General features: G+C 40.6%; 1 protein-coding gene across 44 annotated transcripts in view; it reads right to left on the bottom strand.

Moving 5' to 3' along the window:
• Positions 1 to 20,715, bottom strand: part of NEB (nebulin) — a 402,407-nt gene that overhangs the window by 32,157 nt on the left and 349,535 nt on the right. For 28 of the 44 annotated variants that reach the window (XM_086957193.1, XM_086957196.1, XM_086957192.1 and 25 more), the window contains 4 exons: positions 9,991 to 10,095; positions 8,519 to 8,623; positions 7,832 to 7,924; positions 6,159 to 6,251 (listed from right to left, as the gene is read on the bottom strand). In XM_086957193.1, the coding sequence (XP_086813319.1) occupies positions 6,159 to 6,251; positions 7,832 to 7,924; positions 8,519 to 8,623; positions 9,991 to 10,095 (396 nt within the window). The remainder of the gene's footprint in view (positions 1 to 6,158; positions 6,252 to 7,831; positions 7,925 to 8,518; positions 8,624 to 9,990; positions 10,096 to 20,715) is intronic. The other 16 variants (XM_086957207.1, XM_086957221.1, XM_086957228.1 and 13 more) reach the window with 3 other exon arrangements.

Genomic DNA, 20,715 nt, shown 5'->3' with positions numbered 1-20,715 from the left:
ACTAAATATGCAAATTTGACACTGCAGGGATTTTCACCACATGTTACTAGAACCCAAAATTCCTCATCCTGCACAATGCATAGAGACACATACAATACCTAAAGTAGCACATGTATTAAAATAGTTCAAAGCATATTAGGGGAGGTAATGGTAAACATGTCTTAAATATTAAAGAAAAACGTCAATTTGCAAACAATGATGTTAAGAAGCTGAACGGTAAGAGTAGGAGAGAAGGGAAACGGACTGCTTGATGGTGTTATTTATTGAATATTCTCAGCTGAAAGAAGATATTAGGATGGAGATTTTCAACAATCTCACAGAGGTTAATACTGTATGGGTCAAATACAACTCTGACAGCTTTGTCTAGTACGGTAAACAGTCAAAATATCGAGTTGGAAATATCGACCTACCATAATATCGAGTCTGAAATATCGAAGGAGCATAATATCGAAGGCAAGAATATCGTAGGACAGAATATCGACCCAAGGTAAGTAATATCGAAATACTTAATATCGATGTAAGTAATATCGAAGTTAGTAATATCGATAGCATATATATCGATGTTAATAATTTCGATGACACTAATATCGATATTTGTATTATTTTATAGTTTTTTATTATGTATGTGTTATATGTTTAATTTAAGTATTTAAAATAATTACTATTATATGTGTATACATTTTCTATAATAATATAGAAATTTATAAGGAAATTTGATGTTTTAGTACCGGAGCGGGTTGTGGGTTTATAGGGGAATAGGGTGGGAAGTAATTTAATTATGGTAAGTTGATTAATAATTAGTAGGATTAATTAATTAATTATAATTATTTGCTAATTAATATTGATTAATTGGGAAATAATTAATTGATTAATTGATATATATTTTCTGTAGCGGGATGTGGGTTTATAGGGGAATAGGGTGGGGAGTAATTTAATAATAATTAATTAATTAATATATGTTTTAAATATTTATAACTAATTAATTGGCAAATAATTAATATTAATTAGTTAATTAATTAATATAATGTTGTACATATTTTAAATTAGTAATTAATTGGTAATTAAATAATATTAATTAGTTAATTACATTAATTAGAGTAATTTATTTATATATATAATTTTTAGTTACTGTTAATTAATTAATTGGGGAAAAATGATATTAATTATTAAATTATATTAATTACAGCTTATGTGCTAATATATTTACTTCATTGTTATTGTTAATTAATTATTAATTGCTAATTAAATAATATTATTTAACTTTGGGTTAAGGAGTATTTTTAGGGTTCAGGGTCATTTTTGGGTTTTTGGGTAAAGGGGTATTTTGAGTGTTTAGGGTCAGTTTTCAGTTTTTGGGTAGAGGGGTATTTTTAGGGTTCAGGGTCAGTTTTCAGTTTTTGGGTAAAGGGGTATTTTTAGGGTTCAGGGTCAGTTTTCAGTTCATGGGTAAAGGGGTATTTTTAGTGTTCAGGGTCAGTTTTCAGTTCATGGGTAAAGGGGTATTTTTAGGGTTCAGGGTCAGTTTTCAGTTTTTGGGTAAAGGGGTATTTTTAGGGTTCAGGGTCAGTTTTCAGTTCATGGGTAAAGGGGTATTTTTAGTGTTCAGGGTCAGTTTTCAGTTCATGGGTAAAGGGGTATTTTTAGGGTTCAGGGTCAGTTTTCAGTTCATGGGTAAAGGGGTATTTTTAGGGTTCAGGGTCAGTTTTCAGTTTTTGGGTAAAGGGGTATTTTTAGGGTTCAGGGTCAGTTTTCAGTTCGTGGGTAAAGGGGTGGTTTTTGGGTTCAGGGTCAGTTTTCTCGACTGTTGCACTCTCTGGAGTGGGAATAGTAATTTTATCCCTACGCTATCAAACGCTTTCCCTACTGTTCCACTCTCTGGAGTAGGAATAGTAATTTTTACCCTTACGCTATCCAACGTTTTATATAATTAATTGTTAAAATATCACATGTTTATTTTATTTTTTATATTACTTACATTTTATTTATGTTATTGTTTTATGTTTGTAAATGTATTAGTAAATTAGAATATATTTCATTAATTTATAAATTAGTAAATTAATTATTAATACTTATTGTTCAGTACATATATATTATATCTTTACTGTATATATTTAATGAATGTATTATTAATATATATGTTTTATTTATTAATTTTAAACATTATTAGATACTTTTAAATATGTATATTTTATTTATTAGTGTTATATACTTACTTTTACATTTATATATATTTAAAAAAAAATCGATATTTTTAACATCGATATTTTTTACATCGATATTATTTTTTCGATATTCTTGTACTTACCATGTTGTAGATAGGATGTCGATATTTTTGCCCTCGATATTGTTGACTCGATATTCTTGTAGGTCGATATTTCTGAGGTCGAAATTCTGTCAGTGATCCGTCTAGTACTTCTGCAGGATAAGAATTCCTGGGACAAATGAACACTAACTAGTCCTCCCCGTTTTGTTTTTGATACAAGTCTTTGATTGTTACCTTTAGCCTTGGACCAAACCCAAGAGCTTTCCAAAGAAACTTGCAGAGTATTTGGCAAAATATTTTTTTCAGTCAATGGTTACTGCTGAAAAGGCAGACACTGCTTTGTTCGTTACTCACAAGCCAGTGTGTATGCATAGGATTAGTCACTTTAATCCTCAGACATCGAACTCATAGCCAAAAACATTGAAACGAATGATCAGAGTTTGACTGTGCCTCCAGATAATGGTAAATATGGCATCAATGGAAATTATGAACCAGAACATTGAATATGGTAGCTGCTAAGATAAAACAAAATAAGGCATCTGGGGGCATGTTTACAAGCCCTTATCGCTACCATAATGTCACTTTCAGTAACGTTGTGATGGCGATAGGGGCCTCACCTTATTTGCAAGGCAGCGTTAAGCCACTTAACGTGGCTTAACGCTGCCTTGTAAATAAGACACCCTTTCACGCTGTATTTAACGTGAAAGGGGAGGGTAATGGGTGTTGCGGTAGGCGTTCCACCACAACACACATTGATTTTGACCTGTCCCCTATTTGCATTAACCACATCGCTGCGGCGGCTATTCCGCCGCAGCGCTAAGTGGGCGGGGTGGCCCCTCGGCGGCCGCATGCTGATGCCGGAACCGCTCCGTCATCAGCCGCGGTTGGGCTGTGCTCATGACGGAGCGGTTCCGTCATGGCGCCACGCAGGATTGAAGTCAGCGCCACGCAGGCGCGGCAGCAGGGCCATGACGGAACCGCTCCGTCATCAGCACAACGCCACTGCAGCGGATGACGGAGCGGCTCCGTCATCAGCATAGAAAGGGTTAAACAGCACACATAGTAATTACAAAACGGCATTTAAAGATTGTTTATGTGTAGAAAGAGGGACCTTCCTGCACATAAACAATCTTCCCCTCAGTACAGGCACCTTTGCACCATGGTGCAAGGTTGCCTGCGTTGGCGCTAGACAGCTAAAACTAGCACCAGTGCAGGGGTAAACGCAGGGCTGCACCATATTCAAGTAAATATGGTGCAGCCCTGCGTTTCTAAAGTGACAAACAAGTGGCGAAGCGCGTCGTTAAGCCACGAAGGCTAATGAAACACTTCACCACTTGTTTGTAAATAAGCCCCCTGGTTTTAATGGTATTGAAGGATTATGGTGATATTACCGTACATTATACACACCTGGAGAAGATCACCTTTTTAATAGGTAGAACAAACACAGCAATAAAAATACAAATTCTTTTTTCAGTTCACTTCCTTTTTGAAAATATTTGTTGGTATGCAAAAAAGAAATACATCAGAAATTGTGAACTGGTAAGTAAAAGGATTATTTCACTTGCCACAGCAAAATTTCTGTGTAGATTTGAGATAAGAATCTATTTACAAAAATAGATTTAATAACTTTGAGGTCTTTAACTAAAATGTACGCAATAAGGACCCCGAGTGGGCTGGGTATGCTCAGACGTGAGTCCCAGGCTCTCCACATCACTGGAGTCAAGCTATTCAGGCTGAAGAAGGCTGATAGCCAGAAACCGGTCCTTGGATGCTTGATTCCGGTCTAGGAAAGACATGGCTTGGTAGTTCGGGCTGGACTGTTCCCATGAGGCACAGGGTCAAGGCTGATTTGCATATAGCCAGTGTCTGACCTAGGGTGGTGTGGAGAGCAAAAAAACGATGGATTTAGGCCCAGATCTTTGTACTGGGGTGAATGTAAGACATTGTTCTGCATTCTGTCCATCAACTGTGTTTTTTGCTATTTTCGCCCGAGTGTACTGGGTATGCTCAGACGTGAGTCCCAAGCTCTCCACATCACTGGAGTCAAGCTATCCAGGCTGAAGAAGGCTGATAGCCAGAAACCGGTCCTTGGATGCTTGATTCCGGTCTGGGAAAGACATGGCTTGGTAGTTCGGACTGGACTGTTCCCATGAGGCACAGGGTCAAGGCTGATTTGCATATAGCCAGTGTCTGACCTAGGGTGGTGTGGAGAGCAAAAAACAATGGATTTAGGCCCAGATCTTTGTACTGGGGTGAATGTAAGACATTGTTCTGCATTCTGTCCATCAACTGTGTTTTTTGCAATTTTCACCCCGAGTGGCCTGGGTATGCTCAGACGTGAGTCCCAGGCTCTCCACATCACTGGAGTCAAGCTATTCAGGCTGAAGAAGGCTGATAGCCAGAAACCGGTCCTTGGATGCTTGATTCCGGTCTAGGAAAGACATGGCTTGGTAGTTCGGGCTGGACTGTTCCCATGAGGCACAGGGTCAAGGCTGATTTGCATATAGCCAGTGTCTGACCTAGGGTGGTGTGAAGAGCAAAAAAATGATGGATTTAGGCCCAGATCTTTGTACTGGGGTGAATGTAAGACATTGTTCTGCATTCTGCCCATCAACTGTGTTTTTTACAATTTTCACCCCGAGTGGGCTGGGTATGCTCAGACGTGAGTCCCAGGCTCTCCACATCACTGGAGTCAAGCTATTCAGGCTGAAGAAGGCTGATAGCCAGAAACCGGTCCTTGGATGCTTGATTCCGGTCTAGGAAAGACATGGCTTGGTAGTTCGGGCTGGACTGTTCCCATGAGGCACAGGGTCAAGGCTGATTTGCATATAGCCAGTGTCTGACCTAGGGTGGTGTGGAGAGCAAAGAAACGATGGATTTAGGCCCAGATCTTTGTACTGGGGTGAATGTAAGACATTGTTCTGCATTCTGCCCATCAACTGTGCTTTTTACAATTTTCACCCCGAGTATGCTGGGTATGCTCAGACGTGAGTCCCAGGCTCTCCACATCACTGGAGTCAAGCTATTCAGGCTGAAGAAGGCTGATAGCCAGAAACCGGTCCTTGGATGCTTGATTCCGGTCTAGGAAAGACATGGCTTGGTAGTTCGGGCTGGACTGTTCCCATGAGGCACAGGGTCAAGGCTGATTTGCATATAGCCAGTGTCTGACCTAGGGTGGTGTGGAGAGCAAAAAAACGATGGATTTAGGCCCAGATCTTTGTACTGGGGTGAATGTAAGACATTGTTCTGCATTCTGTCCATCAACTGTGTTTTTTGCAAACCTGTAGAGCCATTCTGATTCTAGGTTTCAATCACTTTACGACTGACCAGACAACTTGGACATAATTCAAACCAGTCTATGAAGTAGTTTACTGACTTAGTGACCTACAATTGGGAAGACTGCATGGATGACTCCCAGAAGATATCATTAGCCAATGTTAAAAATAGATGAATTCTCCAGAGGGTAATACATAAGAGATCAGGATGGCACTCATATATACATTGAGCATCTAGGATCAAATATTGCAGCCAGCCTAGAAGTTCTGGAAAGAACCCCTACCAGTGCAGGAGTTTCATAATATACAAGGACATAGAGAGGTTTTACTGCCTCTTGCATAACTCCGCCTAATAATTGCTTTTGGAAACTCTGTGACGAAAATTAGTTACTGATCCTGAATGGGAATACAGGGTTGCTTTTTTACATGAATTGAAAAGTCTACTTCTGATACAGGCATGTCTAAATATAGCTGTCCTGCAAGCCTCAACAAATCTTGTTGTACTTAGACGGTCTTCTGGTGGGCACTACATTTAGCATTTGAAAAGAAAAAGAGGATGGCTTAGCAAAAGGGGTGATTACATATTCCACACAAGAGAATTTAAAAATGTCAGCCACTACCGAGCTAATGTGCTTCTGTGTTTCCTTGACACGCTTCACCTCTGGCAGATCAGGAATTGAAGTCCCTTGTCCAAGACAATCCTTGTACTTAATCTAGAAATTGTACACATTGAAAAACAAAACGATGCACATTAAGGACATTCAACAGGCACATACATGACTGCATGTATGGATTCAACTAACATAGATATACAATATTTGAAAAGCAAAAAAATGACGAAACATTTTGGGGTACTTTTAGGAAGTATCTTACTCTGTGTCAACACTGCGTAAAGGGCAAATGTTAAATGAGAGTTACAATTTACAATTGCTAGCATATCATTGTGTAATATATTTACACTGGATATTACTTCATTTGATGTCAAACAGAAATGTTCTGCCCTATGGGAATTTTGTCAATGGGCCATGCACTCAATAAACAGGTGGCTGGGGAAGAATAAGTCACAGGTAAAGTATGTGTATCATTTGACTTAACAAATAGGCTACGTCTTAATGCAGAAAAATGAGACTGAGGGGGATGGCAACATAGAAATTACCTCCAGCAATCCTACCACACTCATCTCTCTTACCAGAGTTACTGTTTCTCATTAGAAAGTTTCATGTGCAGTAAATATGATTCTCTTTGAATATGCTGATGCCGGTTGGACATATCAGTCAGTCAGTTAACAGCTGTGTCTGCATCCCAGTACAAGTCAATAGATACTTTTTTGATTAACTGTATTTTAAATGTGGAGTAGTGTTTGTGGGGACAGGGGCAAAAACGGAGTTGGTAAGAAACCTTACCGTATCTTATCAGAGACAGAGTAATACTCTTTAATGTGTTCTGGTCCATTTTAACTTTAAAGAAAGCAATAAACATAACCCAACTGTTCTTATCTTCCCACAACACCCACTTCTAATACTGAATTGTGAAAGGCAATAATCAAACTATTGACGTCTCCAAATATTGTCTTGCACCTAACAACATTATTTATAGCTGGGTACCCAGAAACTACTGTAACAGATCTTAGGTGAGGAATTGCTAATCTTCAGAACCATCTCTCACACATGCATCCCTAAGTATTTTGCCTGGGTTCCATGTTACTTGTACCTATGAAAAAACAAGAACTATGAGAAATAAATAAAAAGAGAACATTAAACGGAAACAAAAAACAGAAGCAAAATCAGGTAGTGGCACCATAGATGTGAGTATTAACAATAACAGAAAACAATAGGCATGCTATTCCTGCACATCTTCACCTATGTTGTGGGCCCTGAGATTAAGTCTCAGTGATTGTTTTGGTTCATTTCTTAAAAATGTGTTACACCACTGGCCTAAATAAAAGTCATTGTCTATAATTCATATTAGGGAGTGTAATGATCAGATTGTTACTGCAGTCGGCTTCATGTGAAAAGGATTATAATTAGGAGGAAGCTGGTTAATATTCACTAGATACATTGATTCTTAAATAGAAATTTGCTAAAAATATTGGTTACAAAGAAAATCAGCAGTAGCTTATTTGTTAGCAATGGATTATGTCATTGTGTAAGAAGAAAAGGAAACACTTCAAGTAACAATTGCCAACATTATAGGTTATTTGTGTCATTGGTAGTTCTGTGAATGAGCAAAGGGAGGAATTCCATTATTTAAGGAGGATTAGCACAGGTGAGAGGCTACAATCCCGTGAATGTACCGTGCTAATTGCATCCTGTGTTTTCTTAATCCTCTCCATCTCTGGGGTATGACCAATAGATATTCCTGTTCCAACATCTTCTTTATACAAAATCTTAATATTCAGAACCAAGACAAGTAGTTAAATGGAGAACACACCATTCATTTTCATCAACAAATAAAGTAGCCCTAAACCATGTTGCAACTTGGTAATAGAGTTAGTAGTTTGTATTTTTTTTGCAAGACTTCCCTGAGTACTCTCTGGACTCTACTAGAGAGAATCATGTATATAAAAGGGTGACTGATGTGAGACATAACATAGTGGTTTCTTTTGTAAGATATTAAAAGTAAAACACAAAACATGGTGCCCATCACATAAAAAGTAATACATTACTGATAAAAAAAGACAATTCACCGAATACGTTGGCTGCTAGAACATATTACAAGACAATACGTTAGACATTATTCACACTGCTTTCAAACCCACACAAAACACAATGCTTCTAAGATGATCTGATGGGTAGCATTAAACTGGAATGGAATTATTGTAATTAAGTGACTAGACTAAAAGCGGTAAAGTAGTAATGCAAGTGGCAGGAACTGTTAGATGGCTCAGGTAGGGCATTAGCATGAAACACTAACAAGTGGTTTGGAAAATTAAAATTGAATTATTTGGGTTAGATTTCAAGAATGTGTAAAATATATATACCGAGCTGAAATTCTTTTGATTTTCTTTAACACGCAGTATTTCTGGCGTGTCTTGTACAACAGTAATATTTCCTTTATGAATTTTATGTTCAGACTGGTACTGAAGCTATAAAAAAAAGAGTAAAAAAGTTGATGTTAAGAAATTGGTCAGGTGTATATATATAGATCTTGTTCTTTCTGTTTGAATCTGGCTAAAACTTTAAATCTGAAATCTGTATGATTTTGTGGTGGCTTTTGTTATGTAGGTAGCGCACTTTGGGTAATATTTACAAGGAGATTGCGCCACAGGAACGTCACTTTTAACAACCCTCCTGTGGCACAGTGCCCTGCCCCATATTAACAAAGTTGTATTAAGCCATTTTTTGTAGCTTAATGCTGCTTTGTAAATATAGCACCCCTTCATGTACGTATCTGCGTGAAAGAGGCGTGCAACACCCATTGCTTTTTGACACTGCCCCAGATTTACAAGGATCTGTAAATCTGAGGCAGCACCAAAAACTAACTCCATGCAAAAGCAGAAGTTAGAATGACAAAACGAGGAGAAAAACTTTTATTTCTCCATGTTTTTGCTTTTTCTATGTGTGCTGCATTCTGCAGCACACATAGAAAGACCAAAATACCATAAATGATTGTTTGTGTGCATGAAGGTGTCCCTTTCTGCACTTACAGCATCATTAAATAATGACAACAAATCACCATTATTGAATGTTTATGTGCACTAGTAACCCTTTAATGCATATACACAATCATTCCTTGCAATGCAGGCACCCTTGCACATTGGTGCCCGCATTGGCACTATACAGCTAAGTGTAGTGCCAGTGCTAGGAAAAACACAGGGGTGCACCGTAATGTTGTAAATACGCCCTGCATTTTGGAAATGTCAGAGCGCAGCGCTGCCAAATGTGGCGCAGCTCTGACCTCCGCCATTTCCTTGTACACATGCCCCTTTGTGTCTTAGACATAGGGATATCCAAAACAGAACAATGCCCAAAATGTGATGTCGCAGATATGATAACTGATGATATATTTGATTACTTTATTGGGCTGGTTAAAATATTTTAGTTTTATATTAATGTAGATTCAAAGGTGTTAGTTATATGTTTTTAATTCAATAGGAATTAATAGAAAGTATAAAAATCCATAGTAAATGGACATTTTTCCATTGGGCTTCATCTTTGCCGATTGTTGCTTACTAGCCAACTGGCAAGCCACCAAAATCACAACAAAGAAAAATACAACTTTATCATTACACGGACACTATGAAAGTATTGTTTCAAAATACTTTCTAAGCAACTAACAATGAACATAAATTCAGGACACATAATTGTAATGCCTACAATTTTCCTCAAGAGCATTCCCTCAAACTCACTCATATTCTATTTTGTTAAACTTTGTCATAATCCGGTTCCATAGTAATATTTTTATTGAACAATGCCAGTGTGGGTGGTAAGTAATCATGTTACTTGTTCTTACAGTGCTGAAGTTCTTTTGGTTCTCGCGGACGCGTTGCATCTCTGGGGTATCATAGACAGGCACGTAGAAAGACATGGTCCGTTCTGCTTCCTCTTTGTACTTTTTCTGTTGAAACACACAACATGTTTGCTGTTAACATCATTTGGTATAAGTGAGTATGACACAGAAATGCAGACTTAATTTATGTCTACCAATAACCTTTGTTGACTACATACGAATATTTACATAACTTCAATATTTTTCGTTGCAGTAAGGTTATCATTATTCCTCCCTCCAAGGTCCTTTGCATTCAAATCCTTACTCTCAGTGATTGTGTTTGAAATTAAAAAAGTTAAATCTAAATTAGTGAAACAGATTACAATGACTTCTAAGGACCTTAGTTACAAAAAAGTTAGAAAATGAATGGCCTAGTTCCAAAAGTGATTTGTGAATTTCAACTAACAGACTCACATGGTTTAATTTATGAGTGTGAATTCACATCATGCATCTGCAAAACCTAAATGTACACTCTTAAACCATTTACTCAAAGTAATATTACACCAGTATGCTGCACTATCATCACGGCATATCTGCCTCAGTTGGTGGGAAGCAGGTGATCCAGGATGGGGATGCTGTGGAGCGTTTTGCTCACCCACAGTCACATAAACATTTTTCTATGCCTCATTGCCACCCTAAAAGGATCAGAGTGTGTCTCCTGTGAAGAGCAGCAGTAAATCAGTTTTCAGGGTTGGAATGGACAAGGATCACCACCATAGTTGATGGGTGTAGAGAAGAATGGGTTCTCCACATAAAAAAATCTCTGTGGATAAAGAAAGCTAAAGGTTTACAACAACATTTGCAATTTTTCATAAATGTATGTATCAGCAAGTAAGCATGTGAATATTTATTCAGGTCAAAATCAAATGGCTACTCCTGGAAGCCTTGAGAGGTCTTAGAAATTCCTACATTTCTCCAAAAATAGAACTGAAGCTTGTAGGAGTACATTTCTCACCTATTTGCGAATTGGGCCCTAACAGGGGAGATTTACATCTACCCTTGTCATGTATTTTAACTCATTTATAAATAACACTCTCCCCAGGCTGGGACGTGTCCCTTTGTACAGGGTCACTCCCAAATGTTTTACCTTCACTCCTAATATTTTGCTGAATTTGTTTTTGTTAGCTGTAGGACTCTGTGCTTTTTATCACTGGTAACCACTGCCACATGCTTGTGCTTACTTCCTAAAACATGGTAAAATTGGCATGCACTTAATCAGCATATTTAATTTACTTGCAAGTCCCTAGTAAAGTGGTATACCATATACCCAGGACTGATAAATTAAATGCTACCAGTGGGCCAGCCACTTGAGTAGCCTATAAAATGTATCTCAGGTCTGCTATTGCAGCCTGATGTAGTTTTAAACTGCAAATTTGACTTTGCAAAGTGAACCCCTTGCCAAGGCTTGAAGTCTACTTTAATTACATATAGGTCAATAGGTGACCTCTAACGTAGGCCCTAGGTAGCTCTTAGAGAAGGGTGCATTATAATTAAAAGGTTGAACATGTACTTTTGTGTTTTGCATGTCCTGGTAGTGAAAAACTCCTAAGTTTGTTTTCACTACTGTGAGGCCTACGTCTCTCATAGGATAACATTGGGTTGCCTTATTTATTCATTTTTTCAGAGTTTTATATATCGCAAACTTGACCCAAAGGTATCGGGTATCAGAGCACTTTACATGAGCACCAGTTGCGTGCACAAGGACACATTCATTTTTGTTAGGCTCTGGGAGATTAAGTGATTTGCCCAGAATCACAGGACGTTGAGCATCATTGCCGAGACTCCCGGTTCTGCAGATTTGAGATGGACCCCCCTAGCCTTCAGGCTACATCCTCCCCTCATTACATTTCATAAGTGCTAACTTTTGATTGGGAACAGGTAAACATTTCATGGCTGGTGTCAGAGAAATTGAAATTTTAAACGCTGTTTAATGCTGAAGTAGGATTTTCAGTTGCAATTTTGAAAAGGCCAATTTTAGAAATTTGTCATTTTCCTACATTAACCATTTGGTGCCTGAAGCCTGTTTCTGGGTCTCATGACTGAGTTTAGTTGTCAGTTCGACTTTGCTTAATCCTCCCAGACAGCCACACAATAGAGGGATTAGGTTTACCTGAATGAGCAATCAAAGTCCCATTTGCAACTGAATAGGCTGTGCCCTGCCTTCACACAAAGGTCTTATCACCACTGCATTGTTCAGGCAGCCAGCTTAGAGCCAGGGCAGGTGAGGCAGGTAACGTAAAGCACTACAAAGGCAATTCTCTAGAAACGTCTCCTACTTCAAAGAAGGCACCTGGTATAAAAAAAAGGCCCTCCGACCTCTCTTAAGTTCATTTCTGGATCTGCAGAAGGTCTCTCGGAGCACTGCTTGCTGCTGTGACCTACTGTGTACTTCAGAAGACTGCTTTGCTGTACCTGGAAGGACTACTATGCTGGCTGAAGAATACCTTGAACCTCCAGATGTAGCCCTGCTATTTGAGCCATGTTCCACTTCTTGAACCAAGGACTGCCAGAGTAAATCCAAGGTCTAATTGGTTGGCCTCCTGATCCAACCATCTTGAACCTGCACCTGGATCCAGCCTGCATGAGTCCTAACTCCCCAAGTTGAGACCCTCCCATCCTGGAACCTTGGTGCTGGTGGTGTTAAAGATGCCCAGCTAGCCAAAATCCACAACTTAGCTTAATACTGCCCTGAGAACCGAGAGGAGAGTGGGACCAACCTGCTCATCTGGGAGGTCATACATTATGCAAGCAGCTTGAATGTGAATAACCTGCAGTCTGTGTATAAGCGTATTAGGCAGACTCATGTAAATTGAGTTTCCATAATTTAAGGTGGAGGAATCCATGGCCATTATTAAAAAAAATTGAAGGTGTCCTGTGTGAGAAATTGAGAAATCTTTTTGTTTTGTTTTACTTTGTTTAACGTAAAGAGATACCTGCTCCAATTCAGGGTTTCAAGGAAGACGCTCAGTCTATTATTACCTCTAGACTTTTAGCTTGTGCTTCAGGATGGGAGTGGGGCCCATCTAAATAGACCTTTGCAGCTGGTTCCATAGTTTAATATCACAACTTATGTTTAAACTGAGATTAATTTAGAGAAATTGTTACTCATCCACACCGAGATGGATCGTAGGATGTTTTGAAAATCTGTTGGGAGGAGATAGTGCCTTTCAAATGGAGGATGAGTTGCAAATTGTTAGGCAGAATTGTACAGTTTGCAATCTTTATTTCACAACATAATAAGAGGCCTGATGTACATGTTGAACAAATGATGACACAATGATGATTCTTGGAGAACTCCACCATTAGTGCCTTAAAAGGAGCCAGATGTTCTGCTTACATGCGGTTTTTAAAGTTTTAAAGAATTACTTTACCCAATTGAGAAAAGGACCAGATTCCTCCATATGGCCAACCAAAATATTATGGTTGACCATATCCCCATTGATACGCATGTCATCTAGCACAGGGAGAATTAAAAGCTAAGTAATTTGTTCTGGCAAATGCCAGCTTGAAGGGGATCAAGTTAATTCATCTCTTGAAAATGCACGTTCTTGAGCCATATGCATTTCCAAAATTTTGGATGGCAATGGTAGGAAAGATCTTGGATGGTTATTCTCCAAAATTGTTGAAACTTCCCTTTGCTTTTTAGGTCGAGCCTAGTGTTGCAGTGCTTGCTCTGCTCGCTTTGCGAGGCATGCAGTATTCAGTATAGCATGGAAGCTTTGTGTAAGCTCCGCCCACTCTCCGCCCATCTTTTTCATTGGCTTTTATCTTAAATGCTGCCTTCCGATTGGTTTTAGGCTTGTTAGTCCCTCCTTATGATGGCCATATCGTCATTTGTGTCCTTCCATAGCTATTGGCCCCTTTACTTTCAACACTATTTTCTTTCCGTGCCTCCCCTCCTGCAGTCCATGACTTCTCGGCCCAAGGCACTCCTGTTCGTGCCTTTTTGCCCACCCACACTCCTGTTTCCAATGTGAGTAATGCATAATGTGAATCCTAGGCATGCGTTTGAGGGAGGCGGTAGGAGACGAGCCGGCCAGGAGAGTTCCTGCTGGGGACGTAAAAGGGGCGGCACTGCATGGTGGTGTTTTCACAGAAGTCGGCACCTGCTCCTCGTGGAGGAGTGAGGAGGAACTCGTGATGCAGCGGCTGTGATTCGCACTCTACCTCCTCCTCGCTCCCTCAGATGCATGTGCTTGCGGACCGGCTCGAGGCTTGCGAGAAGTGCCCTTTTCGGACGGATGCCCGCAGGACAGCGATACATGGAGGAAGGTGGTGAGTGGCTGCAGCAGTGTGTCGGGGACCAGCTGCCGTAGAGTGGGCGCTGTGGAGTCAGCAGAGCGGTTGCACTGTCCTGGCAGAAGTGACACCTCAGAGGAGCTGAAGGGCTCTGCTGCCTACCGTAACATCGTCTTTACAGCTGGATCTTTTCCTCACACGTATGCTGGGGACTTGCTAGGGGACCATCCGTGTGCAAAATGGACACCCTTGAGCAAGCCAGGCATTCTCAGCACCCGAACTTTGAGGGGCTCCTTCGCTAGTCTCTCCTTGCTTGATTGTTTCTTAAAGTGGATTAAAGTGCTGGGAATGTGTTTACAATTTGTGTTGCCTCCTTTCAGTGTCAAGTGGAATAACATGTAAACCAGCTACAACAAGAACAGCCAAGTCAGGTGTAGTGATTCGGCCAAGTTGGGAGATCCTGGCGTTCCAGGGTCTGGGAGTCTCTGAGGGATGACAGCATGAGGCTTGCCGCTGGCGAGACATCGGGTGCCATTCTGGGTCATGTGTTGAGGTGGCATCTGTTCCTGTGGCATAGCGAGCACAGGTCTTCCCCAGCCACTGGCACCGGGCAGTGATGGCTCCAACTTCCAAGAAGACAAAGAGCCAAGCCTCGTTCACTTCCATGATGATCGGCATGGAGGAGGCGGGCAGCGCAGTAAGGAATGGCCGGGGACTCTCGGAGCAGTGGGCAGCCATGGTGGTCGTGCGTGGCTGCGGCACAGAGGGGCCACTGCACTGGTGGCTGGCGCTGACCTTCGCGCTCTCTATTCTGACTCTGGTCTCGATCGTGGCTGTGCTGCTCAGCCTGCACTTCGAGGAGTGCAGCAGCAATGGCCAGAGCCTCGGGTGCCCACCTCCACGCGACCCTGCACTGCAACCTGCTCATCACTTCCTTCATTGGCAATTTCACCTTCTGGGGGGAAGTCAATATCCAGGTGGAGTGCTAAGAAGCCAGCCGCTATAGAGCGATGCATGCCGACCGCGTGGCCATCAAGCGGGTGCTGGTGGCTGAGGGCAAGGTATCCAGTGTCGTCAGGGTGTCCTGCTACTTCACCCACCCTCCCCAACCAGGTTTTCATGGTGGTGCTGAAGAGAGCGCTGGAGGCACAGTAGAGCTATCATCTCAAGATCGTCTACAGCGCCTTGATCGAGAATAAGCTGCTAGGCTTCTTCCGCAGCTTCTATCCGATACACAGCAAGAGAAGGTAATGTGTGAGCGGCCATGCCACCTCAGCACGCTTGTGACCAGCATACTTTTTATTTATTTATATTTACTTTTTTGACACTGCGTAAACGAATCTTCAAGGAGCAGCTTAGTTTGTAACAGAGAATATTTCTGTTGCGCCGGGGACAGCTCTTAAAGAAGAGATGTACACTGAAGAGTGATTGACATCTACTTTATTTTTGATGCATTAGGACTTTTAAGAGGTTTCCTGCATGGATATAACTATGTCAGATAACTTAATATGTATGGGAGTGTGGTGAAAATATGACTGTTGGGCCATAGTCATTTTTACTTCACACTTTAGCAATCCTTATTTCCAGTTTGAGGACGTATTGATCATTATTTACATAGAAGAATTCAAGTTTTGATCTATTGAGAGAGTTCAAGTTCAAGTTCAGAGATTTGTATAGCGCACTACTCACCCATAGGGTCTCAAGGCGCTTGAGGGAGGGTGGGTGCATTACTTATCGAATAGCCAGGTTTTGAGCTGCTTTCTGAAGGAGAGGTGGTTCTGTGTAAGGCGGAAGTGAGTGGGAAGAGAATTCCAGGTCTTGGCCGCTAAGTAGGAGAAGGATCTTCCTCCCATGGTGGATCCATGGATGCGCGGAATTGCGACGAGGGCTTGATTGGATGATCGTAGTTGACGGGTGGGTGTGTAGAGCTGGATTAGGACCCAACAGTAGATTTTCCAGCCCCCAGGCTAATGTGCTGAAAAGCTAAATACATATATGGTCCCAAAGGCGAGGCCGATTGCATTGCAAATGCTTGTTAAGGAGAGATATTAGTAATGCATCTTTGAAAGATGTTGAGCCTATTGCTTGCTGAAGGGACTCATTCAGAAGTGTTAACATCAGCTTTTTGATTTTCGAGATCATTGATTTTAGAATATCATGAGGTCAGGGAACAGATGGTGAGTCTGATTTTACTTTGGACATCAGAGTATAGAGCCATTCATCATTAATCAGAGAAAATGAGTGCAAAGTAGTAAGGTTCTCCTCATGTCAAGTTAAATTACTAGGCATGCCCTTAGAGGGACTATTTTCTTTGATTTGTTTCATTTTATCCATAAAGACACACTACAAATGATTGCACAGTTCTTGGGAAGTACCAATATTCTGGGTGACTGTGACTGTATCTGATGCTGACAGTTCATTTACGTTTTTGATATTTCCTTCTATTTGCTTGAGCTTCCCCTTTTTTTTATCAAATAGTAACAGGACTTGAGTACGTTTATACGTCGTCATCCCATTCTTAAATATTATTAGTTTTTCTGCTGTGTATTTTTTCTGCATTATCGTTAATTTGTCAAAGTTTTGTTTCGTCCTCTTCCAATTGCTGGGATAAACAGGGAACAGGCTTAGAATAATTTCTTACTCTATAATTTCTTTACCTTTGCATGTTTACCGCTAGCCTGTTCCAGCCATTTATTTTTGTTATCAGTTAAACTGAGATTTAGAATTAGGGCTGTGTTAGAGAGGGTGCATCTAAAGTTCTCTTCATTTAGTTGATGTGACTTGTGTAAGGATTTAAAGTTGAATTTACTAACTCATCTTTGTGGATTTATGGGAATAATAAATGTGGTCATACAATGGTTGTATCAAATGAACTGGAGAATCCAAGGTTTGGTTGTAGGTCAAAACTAAATAAAGATTAAGCTCCCCGGGAGCATAATCTTTATTACACGATAATTAGGTGTAATAACAATTGGTAATGACAACTTACCTGTAAGTCCTTAGTATATGGTAGAGCATTTTGGATTAGAGGCCCAGTAGATTTAATGCACTTAAGTGTGCACTGCTATATATAGTCCTGCTTTACAGACTGCTTCTAATATAAAATGATATGCAAATTCGACTTTGGAATCAAAGGTACTTCCAAAGTCTTAAACTAACTTATTTTTACATATGTCACCCTTAAGGTATGCTCTAGGTGTCCCAGGGGTAGGGTGTCTTGTAACGATAAGAAGGGTCATTATAAAAGACGTTTTATCTACCCTGGTGAGGGAAAAACGAATTTAATTTTCCCAATTGTAGTGCATTAGCTCCATAGGCTTGGAAAGGCTTTATTAAACCGTAATAAGGTCTAACTATTGACAGGAGTGAGCTAAAAGCATACTTTAGTTTCTAAATAAAAGAATAAATCCTTGGACTTGCCAAGGTTAGATTTATAATATCTATGACAGAAAAGAAGTTATAGAACTTTCTTTTCTGTTGTGCCAAATTCCAACCTTCTTGCCGTCACTTCTGATTGGCCAGCCTTTGACAGGCTGAGTCAAACTGCTCTGATGAGGTGTGAAGTGGCCTGCATTGAAACAAAAGAGACATCTGATGGAAAGAAAACTGCTGCTGCCAACCACAGGACAGGAAGGGGGCTGGGTAGCCAAAATGATCTTCAAAGAGGGAATGACAGTTAAGGACTGGAACAGGCCCACCCCCAATTCATGCACCCCCTGCCTGATGGGCACCCCAGCAATTGAATTAGCAGAGGGGATGGTCGGGGAGTGTTAGGGAAAGTTAGTCACACCAGTAGGTTGGGTTAGCCAGGCCCTAAACTCCAGGAGAGATTTTCCTCATTTTAGATTTTAACACCTTGGCTGCTAATGGTTTTCCCCTCCTGTGCTGATAGATCTAGAACCCTATAGTTTCATGACGAGCTCAGCTCGTCATCAGCACAGCTCAACCGTGCCTCATGACGAGCTGAGCTCGTCATGAGCATCGAAGGGTTTAAAGAACAGTGCTTTCTGGAAGAAGAATATGCCACACTTTGGAGGAAGTTGTCAAACCTGAGGGTGGCACCCTGCACACCATCGGTCAGAAGTGACTGACTACTTGTCACCCCTGAAGCCTGGATAAATATGGGAGAGCTGCCCCAGTAACTCTGATCCCTGCCTTGAAACTACAAGAAGAAGAACTGCCCTCATGGAACCTTGGACTGCACAAGAGATGACTGCACCCACAAGGACTACACCTGCTGCACACTTTGGTATCCAGCCCAAAAAGGACTTTACCTTGCTTTGAAAGTTGAAGGAGTGGACTCCCTGAAAGCAACAGTTTAAAAGATCTCCACCTGCATCATCTCCACCAAGAAGAACCCAGCTGACCACCTTCAAACTGGGCTTTTAAGGATTTGACCAGGTGCATTGTGGGAACTGTAGAACCAATATCCAAAGGAGCAACTCAGAGATTCTGGGATCTTGGATTGGTGGTGTAGACACTTTTGAACCACAAAAGGACCTTCTGAAAGACGCTCCAGAAGTTTGAGATCATTTGGAGTATATTTGGTAAAAAGCTCCATAACTTGACTGACTCGTCTTTGAGAGTCAAGCCGGCGACGTTGAGTCGCAACCTGGCCTGAAATTCAGGGTTGCCCCCAGTGAAGCTCTGGAGCACTTTGTCGTCAACGAAACTTCTATGAATCGACCGAGGCTTTCAGCTGGAGGAAGCCACCATCGTTGAACCTAGACTCGGAATGCTAAAGAGACTTGCTCGGTGTTGAGACAGTTGAACCCAGACCCGGCCTGCTGATGAGACTTGCTCGATGTCGAGACAAAAAGCTCTAAAAAGTGGCTAAAGCAGAAGGTAAAAACCCGACTGGGCCCTACCACTCACTGTGTACGACCCACACTCCATCACTTTGACTTTTTCCCAGTCCCAGTCAAGCACGACCATATGTTCCAAGGTGGCGCTTTTGGCTTTTAGGCACTAGAAAGGATTCATATCTCTGGTTCCCTACATTGGATTATTGTCATTTTGATGTCATTTTAATCATACATTTATTTTCTATTTTCATAAATTGAATTGCAGCCAGCTACCATGGGTTGAGTAAGGGAATAATTTATTGAGACCTCAACCGGACCTTATATTGTGATTGTGACCTTATTACTAGTCGTAGGTACTTACCTCCACCTACCAATAAAACACTTTCCAACAGCATTTCATAGTTCCACAAATCCCAGCATTTTGAGGCAGGCATTGGTGTAATTAATTCAGTGATTAAAATCATCCAAAATCAGGAGTTGAGAACAGTCAACTAGTAAGGGGGAGACAATATCATTAACCTTTTGAGAAAATGCTGTCATGTGATTGGAAGGCCTGTATCAGAGCAGACAGGTGATGGCTCGCTATCTTCATTCAATTTTTAAAGTTAGAATGTTAGGTGCTTGAATATCTACACATTGGAGCATTGAAATTCTTAGATTATTATGAAATATGACCACCCCTTCAATCCCTCTCTTGACTACAAACCTGTTTTTATTTTAAATCTGGTCATTACTTGGGACAGATGCTAAAATATCAAGGGATGAAGCTTTCTTTAGTCAGGTCTCATACAATAATAGTATATACGTTTCCTCTGAGGTGAGGAGATCAACATCTCTAATTGGTGCTTCAATAACGAGTTAGTGTTCAGATATTTTACTTGAATCTCTTCTGAATTCTTAGTGGGAGGAATGGTCAACGAGCAGCTACTTAGCTAGGTAATGCATGAGTTCCTGATGCCTGAGTATATATATATGTTGCAGACTGTGCAAATATGCAGGAGGTAGTGCAGGTGTAATGGACTTTCAGTGTATGCTTTGTTTAAAAACAGAAAAACAACTATGGAAGAGTTGAAACACACACATAATAAAAAAGTGTCAAAGCAGAAGTAAGGATTATCTCTATAGTCCCTCACATTCAGTGCTGTTCGTCCATGGCATGATGAGATTTAAATAGGCCAGGCCGGAAAAAGTCCCTGCAACTAGATGCGTCTTTTCAAAATGGCGGCTCGATGGGAATCAAATTGTCCAAGAAAAAATGGCTGCTGTTTCTCATTCCAGGACAGCGGAAGGCGATAGTTCAGTAGTGACAGACTTTAATGTATGCGTTTTTTTAAAAACAGAAAAATAACTATTGCAAAGTTGAAAAGATGCACATTAGGAAGCGTCAAAATAGCATCAAGAATATCTCAATATGCTCCCACAGTCATGGAAAATATGTAGGCTTAATCTTTATGTGGTTCCTACTCTCTTATTTTATTATCTCCATAAGTATTCTATTTGCACTGTGGTGAAATGTTTTTCCCCCACACCACGTGGAACCTAGGTGACCAGGGCTCCAAACACAAACAAAAAATATATATACACTTAGGCCCTCATTATGAGTATTCCATTTATTTGGATGGCTTGGTAACATCAGTTACTAGAC

The sequence above is a fragment of the Lissotriton vulgaris genome, chromosome 2_1, assembly GCF_964263255.1.
Source record: "Lissotriton vulgaris chromosome 2_1, aLisVul1.2, whole genome shotgun sequence".
NCBI lineage: Eukaryota > Metazoa > Chordata > Amphibia > Caudata > Salamandridae > Lissotriton > Lissotriton vulgaris.
This window is presented reverse-complemented; position numbering and strand designations above follow the sequence as displayed.